General features: G+C 39.0%; 1 protein-coding gene across 1 annotated transcript; it reads right to left on the bottom strand.

Moving 5' to 3' along the window:
• Positions 1 to 2,074: 2,074 nt before the first annotated feature.
• On the bottom strand, positions 2,075 to 3,469 carry LOC136069075 (uncharacterized). The gene is made up of 2 exons (XM_065777169.1): positions 2,827 to 3,469; positions 2,075 to 2,727 (listed from the first exon to the last, which is right to left on the bottom strand). The coding sequence occupies exons 1-2, from the start codon at positions 3,467 to 3,469 to the stop codon at positions 2,075 to 2,077; spliced, it is 1,296 nt and encodes a 431-aa protein (XP_065633241.1).
• Positions 3,470 to 12,114: the final 8,645 nt, after the last annotated feature.

Genomic DNA, 12,114 nt, shown 5'->3' with positions numbered 1-12,114 from the left:
TCGGCAAATTTTTCGCTGAAGAGGTAGTGAGTGTGGCCAAAGAATCAGCATGTGCGTTCCCACTTCTGGGAATATGTAGCAAGCTGAAAAATTCAAATTCTGACTACAGACGTTTAACTCGGCTCAAGTATCCCTGCATCCTTTCATCCTTTGCTTCAAACTCCCCCTGTACTTAACCCACAACTAACCTTAAGTCCGAGAACAACTCCACTGCCTTTCCTCCCATTCTTTGCACCATAGACATTCCCATCAATAGGGCTTCGTACTCTGCCTCATTATTTGTTGCTAAAAAATCAAGCCTTAACGATTTTTCAATGATGATTCTCTCTGGAGATATCAATACTAGTCCCACTCCAGAACCTTTCTAGTTCGTTGCGCTGTCTACATACACTTCCCAGTGGGCAGGGCCTTGTTGAGAAATCATGCCAACCGATTTTCCATCCATGTCTTTCTCTACCGTTATTTCTTCTAAACTATGTTCCGTGAACTCGGCCACCAAATCTGCAAGGATTTGCCCCTTGACTGAAGTGCGAGGCATGTACTTGATATCGAAAGCCCCCAATATAGTGCCCCACTTGGCTATTCTCCCTGTGTAATCGGCACTTCGAAGTACGGATTTAAGTGGGAGTTGTGTGAGCATGACGACCGTATATGCTTGGAAGTAATAGGGCAATTTTCGTGTTCCAAGTACTACTGCCAAAATAGCTTTCTCCAGTGGCAAGTACCTAATCTCGGCCTCATGTAAAGATTTACTCACATAGTAAACTAACCTTTGCACACCTTGATCCACCCGTATCAGTACTAGACTTATAGCAGAGGGAACCACAGCAATATAGGCAAACAAGACCTCATTTGGTTTAGGGCTAGACATAATTGGTGGCCAAGCCAAGTAGTCTTTAAGTTGTTGAAAAGCCGAGGCACATTCTTCAGTCCATTCAAACCCTTTCCACTTGTTGATCAGTGAGAAGAAAGGTTTACACCTATCCGCGGACCTAAAGATGAATCGGTTCAGGGTAGCTGTCATCCCTGTTAACTTTTGAACCTCTTTCGGATTCTGAGGAGGCTGTAGATTTTGAATAGCTTTTATCTGATTGGGGTTAACCTTAATTCTCTTGTGTGTCACCATGTAACCCAAAAATTTGCCTAACCCTACACCAAATGAGCATTTGGAAGCGTTCAGGCACAACTTTTGTCTTCTTAGGATTTCAAAACTATTGTCAAGGTCCTTCACATGCTTAGAAATGACTTTGCTTTTTACCACCATGTCATCTATATAGACCTCAATGCTTTTGCCTAACTGTGATTTAAACATCCTTATCATCATTCGCTGGTAAGTAGAGCCTGCATTTTTCAGACCGAATGACATCACTTTATAATGGTAATTACCAGTAGGGGTAACAAAAGTGGTCTTCTCCTGATCATCAGGGGCTAATGGTATTTGATGGTAACCTTGGAAAGCATCCAAGAAACTTATCTGAGGATGGCCGACAGTAGCATCTACTAGCTGATCAATTTTCAGCATGGGGAAAGGATTCTTAGGACAAGCCTTATTTAAATCAGTGAAGTCTACACAAAATCGCCATTTTCCGCTCTTCTTCTTCACCACCACAGTATTTGCCAACCACTCGGGGTAAAAAACTTCTTTAATAGCTCCAGCCTGTTTGAGCTTCGTTACTTCTTCTTTGACTGCATCTGCATGTTCTTTAGATGACCATTGAGGAGGCTGCTTCTTGGGGACAATCAGTGGGTTAACCCTCAGATGGTGGCAAATGAACTCTGGATCTACTCTTGTGGCTTCGTAAGCACTCCAGGTAAATACGTCAATATTTCTTTTAAGGAAATCAATTAGCTCTTCTCTCTCTGGTTGAGGCATCTGAGATCCGACTTAGAAGAACCTTTCCGGATTGTCCCCAATTAAAACTTTCACCAAATCCTCGCATCTAACGCCTTCGTCAAGATCTTCGACGGGTGATCCCCGACTTTTTAACTGCTATAAGTCTCCCTCAGCCCTAACCGAGGACTCATTTTCGGGCTTGTGTTGGATGGCAGCTACCAAGCATTGTCTGGCCGAGGATTAATCTCCACGGATTTCACAAACCCGCCCTTCGGATGGATATTTAACTTTTTGATGTAGAGTTGAGGAAACAGCTCCTAGCGTATGTAGCCAAGGTTTGGCTACAATTGCCGTATAAGGGGAATAAACATCTACAACAATAAAGTCTACTTCCACTACTTCCGAGCCAGTCTGTACAGGTAGCCATATCTGGCCCTTCGGGGTGACAATTCTTCCCTCGAAGCTAACCAAGGGAGAACAGTATGGTGTTAAGTCACCAAGTTTGAGGTTCAACCCCTTGTAGAGGTCAGTGTACATTATCTCCACCGCGCTACCCTGGTCCACCATTACCCTCTTCACCTCATATCCTTCAATTCTGAAGGTGACTACCAAAGCGTCGTCATGAGGTTGAATGGTTCCAACCTTATCTTCGTCCGAAAAGCCTAAAACTGGTTGGACAACCAGTCTAGCGCTCCTCGAATCTTGACCAAAGTCCCCTGCCGGTAACCGAGCTACTGACATAACCTTGGACGGCAAGGACCCTGTTCTTCCTAGTGCTGCAAAAATGACATTAATAGTTCCTAATGAAGGTTTCGCAGAATCATTCCTCTCAGGCTTGGAATTCATCTGACCTTCTCGGCCACTAGAGTGATGCAAGAAATGCTTCAACTTGCCTTCACGGACCAGTTGGTCCAAATGATCCCACAAACTTCTGCAGTTTTCAGTGGTATGCCCATGGTCTTAGTGGTATTGGCAATAAAGATTGTGATTACGCCTTTCAGGATTCCCTACCATCTTACTCGGCCACCTAAAAAATGGTTCATTCTTGATCTTTTCCAAAACTTGTTGGACTGGCTCGTTGAACACTGTATTGACTGCTTGAGCATTTGTTGATCCTGACTGCCCTGCGAAATCTCTCCGTGGCTTGTTGTTGTTGTAACGGTCCGACCTGAAATCCTTCCTCTCTTGGGGGATAACCTTGTCCTTACCCTTCCCTTGTTGCTGATCTTCTTCAACCCTTTTATATTTTTTAATACGGTCCATGAGCTGATGCATGTTAGTAATAAGTTTACCAGACAAAGACGTCCTTAAACCGTAGTTAGTAGGGAGGCCAAGCTTGAACGTATCAAGGGCCATTGCATCAAAGTTGCCCTCCATATCATTAAACATCTCCCAATACCTATCTGAGTACGCCTTCAGGGTCTCACCCTCACGCATGCTCAAGGATAGCAGAGAAGACAAGGGCCTGGCCACTCTTCGGCATGTGACAAAATGTGAACCAAAAGCTTGAGTGAGCTCTTGGTAGGAATTGATGGAATCTGCTTTTAGGCTGTCGAACCATCTCATTGCAACCGGTCTAAGACTAGAGGGGAAGACCTTACACATCAGAGTTTCATCTCTGGAATAGACAGCCATCCTTTGATTAAAGTGGCTCACATGCTCCACAGGGTCCGTTTTATCATTATAAATGGTAAAGGTTGGCCGGTTAAAACACTGAGGAAGTCTCGCTCCTTCGATCCTGTGCGTGAAGGGTGACCTAGAGATTTGATTCAGAGCCTTGCTCATAGCATCATTTCTTACCCTTCTACGTGACGGGCTCCGAAGTTGTTTTTTGCGACGGTGCTCCTCTTCGTATGAGAAGGATTCACTGATTGGTGTTCGAGACCTCTGCTCGTAAGTGACATCTTGCTCGTCATCCTAATCCTCATCAAGATGCAAAGAAACATGTTTTCTTTTTGCATTGCGCAACTCCCTCCTTAACCTCTCAATTTCCATTTGCATGCTATTCTTCTCTGCATGAGACACGTGACTTCCTCCATTCGGTTAACTTTACTCAGGGTGCGTAGTATGCACACTGCCTTCACGATCTTGCCTCTGCTCTAAATTGAGAAAATGGTCTATGTGCTGGGACGCCTCAGATTCTGCTGGTTGTTGCGCTGGTTCAGCCATTATCGACTGCTGTTGCTTCCACTTATACTCAAGCTCTCCCCACAGATGGCGCCAATTGTAAGGTTAGGATTTGTGGCCCAAGCCCAAAAACAATGAATTTGTAGAGCATGGGTGATAGAGCTAGGTTAACTATGGAGCTAACAACGATTGATCACAGCATACAAGTATAAACCAGCATAAAAGTACACGTAAATACCAAGTAAGTTCAAGTCCGAAGAGACTTATGATAGATTGAATATCGGTTACAATTCTTTCTATTCTTTCTCCTTTCTCATTAGGAACCATTCTTCTTTATATATCCTCCTCCACTACCATCCCCATCATCCACTTGTTCTTCATCCAGCTCCCTACTTGAGTCAATGTCATGTCATGTATCTCCCTTAGCTTTTGTGAATGACGGTAACTGAAGTTGTACTATTCAGAGGTCTTCTTCACATAAATGACGCCAGAAAAGTTGTTGCAGTGCATTTAATACGATGGTGGCAGTTTTTCCTTTTAGATATTTCTCCGTTCCTCTTATCTCCAGGCGTGTCTAAAGTTTATCCAAATTGCTGAAGTCACTAGTAAATTCATTTGAACCCCCCAGATATTTACATGACCCCAAAATCCTTTCATCCGAGGATGATTGTCTCTTCGGAACACTGATGCTCTCTTTGGATAGAGTTTCTTCGTCCCCATGTACTCTTCTTTCACGCGAAATACCCCTCGACAATTTTAGCCTCCTCGGACATAGACTAATCCTCACCTTGGGCTTTTAGGCCCACTACGTATGGCTGGGCTTTACCCCCCCCCACAATGCTATAGCATGAGATGCAAGAGTTAGTACTAGACTTAGACTTTATATTAAGTCAAAATGAGATGTTTGGTATGAATCATATTGAGTGCCGAGAAAGGCTAAAGGAGTTCCAATTCTAAATCACTTTATGAAAATATTTTACTTTTAAAATGAATTGAAATTCTTGGATATAGAGATTAAATATTAATCTCATATGGATATGATCCACAAGTCCTTGTTAGAATCACTTGATCAATTCAGATTGTTTTGAAAATAAATTCTTTTTATATTATCTGAATTGATGAGTGAGTTCTACGCAACAGAAGACATCCTAAAAGCTAACGCTATAATCAATATGATTTAATTCAAATTCTTAGCCTAAACCGAAAGGTAAGGGTGGTAAGAAGAGGAAAAATAATACCAAACAGTTAGACAAATTAGTTGCCCTAGTAGTTGCCAAAATGAAATTATACTCAAAAGCATGACCAAAAGGAAAATGTTTCTATTTTGGTAAAGCTAAGCATTGTCCATGATTGTCTTCTAGATGGAAATTTACATGTTTTACTTTTTAAAGAGAAATTTTCCGTCCTTTGGTTTGTATGTTTTGACACTTATATCTAGATCTTATTAATCTAAATGATATTTAAGATTGGTGAAAGATGGGCTTTTAGAACCATTATTTTGTTATATTCCCAGTCTATGAATTCTATTTAGAGAACAATAAGATCTAGGGTTCCTTTTTGTAAAGGAATGAAGTACCAATTACTCTTTTAAGTTAGTGCATACATAAAGGAGGAATAGGAATCTTTTAAAGGTAGATTGTTCTAGAAGAAAAATTGTCAGAATTTGTTGTAGGACAACTATAAAATAAATTTGGAAATGAGATGGTTGTATTAGATACACCACATGACATTATTCTGTAGATAACTATTACACCGGTACAATATCGTAGTAGGAGGATTTCCAAATAAATTCATATTTTTGGAATAAACTTTTGTAGTTATTCCACAAGGATATGAATTTGATCATTGGTTCTACGTAAAGGCAATAGATGATATGAATATGGATTACTGGATCAAGATTATGTAAATAGAATTAGATTCTATTTAAAGTCTAGAACTTGTAGAGGTGCCTAATGGCATTAAGCCTATTGCTTTCAAATATGTCTACAAGTAAATGAGGTTGATAGATTTGAAGGTGAAAAATTTCAAAGTCAAGACTAGCGGCAAAAAGATTTATTCAGAAAGAAATTGTTCGACTATGAAAAGATTTTTTCACCAATAGTTAAGTTTGACTCTATCTAGATTCTCTTATCCATGATATTTCATTTGTATGAAATATGGCAATGGATATCAAGAAAGCTTCTTTTAGTAGCAATCTTGAGGAAGACATCAATATGATGTAACTAGACTTGTTTATAGCAAAGAACCAGTAGTGTTTAGAATGCAAGTTGCTTAAAGTCCATTTATGGACTAAAAGCAAGCATCTAAATCATAAAATATCATATTTGATCAAGAAATCAAATTGTTTGATTTTGATCAAGTATTAAAAGGCCTTATGTGTGTAAAGCTATATAGAATAATAAATCTCTTAATGTATGTTGATGACATTCTAATCATTTAGAATGATATAGAGTTATTGTCATCAATGAAGTTTTTTGTTGTCTAGTCCAGTTTGATATAAAGTACTTGGGAAAGACTAGTCACATCCTAAGAATTAAACTCTGTTAAAATTTAAGAATTAGGATGTTGAGTCTATCTCAAACTACTTAAATAGATTAGATTCTAGCCAAGTATAGCATGTATTACTTTAAGAAAGGATTCTTTCCTTTTAAGTTTGAAGTTCCTTTATATAGGACTATAGTCCTAAGACATATAAAAGGAAGAGCATATTAAGATGATTCCTTATACCATATCGAAAGGAAGACTTTATAATATGCTATATACTAGGCTAAATATCTATTTTGCAAATGGGCATAGTAAGCATATATCAATTGAATTAAACATCACTTAACTTAGTGGGAGTAAAGCATATACTCAAATATCTTTGGAGAATGAGGGATTATATGCTTGTCCACAAAAGTAAGTTTTTTGATAGCTACTAGATGTACAAATATTAACTTGTAGTTTGATTGTGATTCATGAAGTTAGACTTCAAGATATGTGTTCATCCTACGTGATGAAGGTACACATTAAGCGTAAGTATCATCTCATTAGAGAGATATGAGTATATGAAAAGTAGTAGTAGAAAAGGTAATTTATGTAATAAATCAGGCTGAAACTTGTTTCCAAGCCTTGCCTTAGAGTGATTGTGAATTACTCTAAAAGGAGATGAGTGTCAGATATGGTAAATTGTCTTTAAGGGCAAGTGGGAGATTGTTGGGGGTTTTTACCCTAAAAATCCAATTTATTGGCATGTCATAAATAATTAAACGGTTTAATTATATGAGACTATCTATAAATGAACTAATGGGACATTATCTTAGTCCATAAGATGCATAGTATGTGATTTTTGTGAAAAGTCACAGAAGATATAAATCACAAATTCTTTGTAAACTCAGAATTTTAGTTCGTATTCGGTGATGAAATTGGGCATTTCATCTGCGAAGACTATAACATATCAACTAAGATGATTTGTCTTAGTTATGGAAGTGGAGATTTCTAGTTGATATGTTGATATGTTTTAAGAGTTAAGACATATTGAACTGGACCGCTGTGAGATTTATTATTCTCCTAACGACTGTCAAATGAATAATAAATCTCACGACTTCTATTTACATTAACTCTAAATCCTGAGAGAATAATGGACTTGATTATAAGATGTAGGTTGCTTTAATATATCAGGAGTGAGATCTATAAGTTACGGTCAAAACCTCAGTATGTTGGGCAACCGCATTTAATGTTGATGGAACATATATTTTCAAGATAGAATTCGTAATCTCTTAACGAAAATATAAAATATTCCCTTGAGATAAGTTTAATGGGTATGCTTATTCAGAGTGTTGGGCCCAACCACTTTAGTAAGGAGTTACTACAGTATATATTTATGAAATTGGATTTCATAAATATATGATGAATAACATAAAAGATTAAACCGGATACTCAAGGATTAAGATGTAGTAATCTTCAAAGTGGCAGTCTATATTCATGACTTTGTATTACTGCGAATATTTTAATGAAGGGGTTGCATGTATAATAAAGTCTTGGAATATAATTTATTAATAAGGCCTAGAGTGCAATTATATTCTTATAGTGGTATTGAATATAATTAATGGTAACTTTGGACTTGTCAAGAGTTAACAGAAAAGTCCAAGGCCTATTGAAGCTAGAGTCTTATTTGTTCCCTTTGGTCCCATCTCAAGCCACAAACAAAAGCCCAATTAGGTAGGCCCAAAAGGTTAACCCAATTAGATAATCAGTCATTATTTAATAAGAGTTATTAAATAAAGAAACTACAAGAATAGTTTAACATAAGTATGATGAAAAGAAAAAGAAATAAGTTTTTCTCTACAAGGAGAAGAAGAAGGATCTTTCTTTAAGAGTCTATGTACAAAAGACTGATTGAGAGACCATACATTTTGGGTACCATGTGGAATTGAGATGAAGATTAAAGGTATTCTCAAGTCGTGGTTTTGAAATTCATTGCATCAAGGTATGCATCCTGTTCTTTGTTCTAGAATTCAAGGTTACATGTTATCTTTCATGATTGAAGTAGATCCGTATTTGTTGCTTTTGCTGTGTGTTTTGTATGAGATACAAAACCAGATTTTCCAACAATTATAACATAAACAAAGCAAGAAAAATAGATTAAACAGCAAAAGAAAGACTAACAAGAGAAAAGAAAGGTTGAAGCTTGAAGCTTGATACCTCAAAAGGAGTTCCTAAGCTTTAATTTTGACCATTCCCTTTTGTCAAATCTATCACAAGTCATTAAACAAGCGATTAGCAACATTAAACTAAAAGGAGTGAGGCCAAAAAAGGTCCTAATCAAATAAAATTGACTTGAGGGTGTTTTGTAAAAAACTCTCTTTTGATTTACTATTTTGTAGTGAATCTTTGGCTTTTCCCACGGGATTTCTGTGTGTTCTAAAAATGTACCATGTAAGGCTTTTTATAGTGGAAAAAATGGGGTTTAGAATGGCTTCCAGACGATATGGATTCATTCCATACCTCATTCATTATAGCAAAAAACATTCATTTTCCATACTTCTGAAACCCTAGCTACATACATAAGAATGTTTCTGCATACACATGTTTTGGCCCACGTACGTGGGCCAAGGGCCACTTTGGTCATTTATTTCCAAAAATAGATTACTGCTCATTTAAAAAGTTATATTTTTTATTTTAACACTTCTCAAGTCAATTTGATATTTGATTAGGCTCTAAACTAGCCTTGGGCCGTAGAGTTTGAGCATCATTAAAGAACGGGGGCTTGAGTCGTAAGGGGTACAGAATGCGGTGTCTACAAATGCCCCTCTTTTGATTTGTGAGCTTTACTAATGGAATCAAAAGAATAAGAGACAAAACATATTGTTTCGACGTACGGCTCAGGCCCAACCCATGCACATGACACACATCACACATACATGGGGCGAGGTGCAACTTTGAAGAGTTGCATGGGATTCGTATGTCCGAAGTCCCACCTTTGTTGCTCGGGAAACGAGCAATGACAGGTTCACTATCCCAGAACCTGTTTTTCCACTTGCAAGCAAATAGTGAGTGACTCGCTATCCTAGAGTCACTAAAAAAAGAAAGAAAAACAAACAAAGGTGCTCTTATGAGCTAACTTAACAAACAACAAAAGGATATAGTCTTTATGGTGTTTGTCCGAGGCTCTTACCTCAAACTTCTCCAGGCGACTTACTCCACTTGTCTTCTTCACTTCTTTCATTATCTTTTTTGGTGAGGCTCTTGCCTTGGGTTGACTTTGGTCTCTTTCTCTATCATTATCTCTACCCTTTTCTACCGTGTCTGCATGTTCAACTCCCAGAGGATATGTGCACAAGTAGTCTTGATTGTTGGATCTATTAGAAATGATGAAAACTCACCGAGGAGAAGATGTGCATAGAAAGGAATCTTCTGCCTCTCATGACTTGCTTGGGGATGACAAACTCGCTGAGGGGTAGTAGGAATGCACTCGCTGAGGAATGGTGTAAATGCGTGATCCACTGGGGAAGAATCTTCTGCTTCCTTCATAGAATGTTGAGGACTTTGAGGAAGAATCTTCTGCTTCCTTACTGAGGACACTTTAGGTGTATTGGACTCACTGGGGAAGAATCTTCTGCTTCCTCATAGGGGATACTTTAGGTGTACCTGATTCACTAGGGATACTTTGGGGAAGAATGTTTTGCTTCCTCACTGGGGTTTGTTTAAATGTGCTTGGGTCCATTGGGGAAGAATCTTCTGCCTCCTCCATAGGGATGATGTTTGATGTGCTTGAACCATTGAGGAAGACTCTTCTGCTTCTTTACTGAGGATAGTGTTCTTGATGCGCTTGATCCACTGGGGAAAAATCTTTTGCTTCCTTACTAGGGATAGTATTCTTGATCTTGTATGATCTGCTTGAAATGGTTTTGGGATATACATGCTTCATTGGGGAAGAGTCTTCTACTTCCTTTACCACTCACTAGGGAGCCCTTTGATGATTTTGTGCCTAATTTAACTAGGGAGCCCTTTGATGATTTTGTGCCTAATTTAAGGCAATCTTGAGATGTCCCCCCCTCCCCTCCCTTTTTTTTTTTAAAGAAATTTTTTTTTTCCTACTCATGACTAAACTACACGTAGTTTAGTGATAAGGCCTAAACTACACGTGGTTTAGCCATCAAGTGTGCTTCCGCCTTTTCATTTTTTTCTCCAACGGTTACCAACCGTTTCTTTTTCTTTTTCTTTCTGTTCATCTCCCTTACCTCTTCACATTCCTCATAACTCTTCTTTCTTTCTTTTCTCTCTACAAAAACCTCCCTCTCCTCTTTCTTTTCCTCACTTCCGGACTCTCTCATTCTCTAAAACTTTCTTATTCTCTCATTTTCTCATCTTCTCCAATGGCACCTAAGGCTAAAGAAGTCCTTCTATGTCCTTTCTTTTGATGGATTCCTCCTTATTCGCTGGAGTAGGGCAACGAGGTTGATGGGGCCTCTACTATTGACATAAGGGCCAGAGAATCACATTTCCATGGCTGAATCTGTAAATTTTCAAACTTTTTCTCATTTTCAAGTTTCTTTCTGATCTTCTGTTTTAATGTGATTTTGGCCATATAGATGTTTGGGTTTTGTTGTGGGATGGGTTTAGATGAAAACCTGACATCCTAAGAGGGGTAGGAACATGTTTAGGATTGATTTTGGATGATGTATGCTACGTACGTGGGCTTAGGCCTACATACGCAACTTGTATTCATGCATACACAGCTCCGTTCTTGTGTACGTAGGCCTTTTCTTGAGGTCCTATGTACTTGGGTTCTGGCCTGCGTATGCAAGGTCCTATTTGCTACGTGGGCTTTGACCTGCATAGGTGAGGCACCTAGCAGAGGCCCTACTCTACCCATTTTCACTTCTTTTTCAACTATTTCTCTTCTATATGCAATCCTAACACCCCTTTTTGTCATTTTTGTATCTGAACATCACTGCATCCTCATTTTTATCTTTATTCTTGCAATGAAAACATCGTTTTTCATCAATTCTGCTTGAATCAAGAATCTAATGCCAACTTCTTTTTTTTTTTTTGGGTGCAGTCATCATCCGTTATGCTGGTAAGGGGAGCACTAATAAGGTGGTAGAGTGGTACAACCTTCTTATCCCCAAAACCAAGGCCTACATCCAGGAAGCAGACTTCAAGCCTATCACTGGTCTTCTTTCAAAAAAGTAAGTCAGTGCTACCTTGGTGTAGTGCCTCATTGAGAGGTGGTGGGAGACGACCCACTCCTTTTATATTGCTAAGTGGGATATGACAATAACTCCCTACGACTTCTACCACATGAGCGATCTTAGCTTCAAATGGGCTATCATCAACTTGGACAGTGTGTATAGCATTTAGTTGGGTCTTGACATGTTAGGGGAGGAAGCACTCCACGAAGACCATCTACTACTTCGACTTGGGGTTAGATTACATGCTTCTCCCACAGAGGGCTAAGGAGGTGCATGTCCATATGGCTAGCGATTTCCTTCTTCACTTGTTGGGGGCTTATCTCTTTGCCAATGGTGGGAAAATGGTGTCTTTGAGGTGGTTGATCCTCTTTTAAGACTCTGGAAAGGCACAAAGGGCCAATTGGGGGCAGGCATGTCTTGCCTATCTTTACTCCACCTTTGAAACTCTCAGCTGGGGTACCTTACAATAGCTTGGGG

Source organism: Quercus suber, unplaced genomic scaffold (assembly GCF_002906115.3).
Source record: "Quercus suber isolate HL8 unplaced genomic scaffold, Cork oak 2.0 scaffold_150, whole genome shotgun sequence".
Classification (NCBI taxonomy): Eukaryota; Viridiplantae; Streptophyta; class Magnoliopsida; order Fagales; family Fagaceae; genus Quercus; species Quercus suber.
The sequence above is the reverse complement of the archived record's forward strand: the minus strand, read 5'-3'. Positions and strand labels throughout refer to the sequence as shown.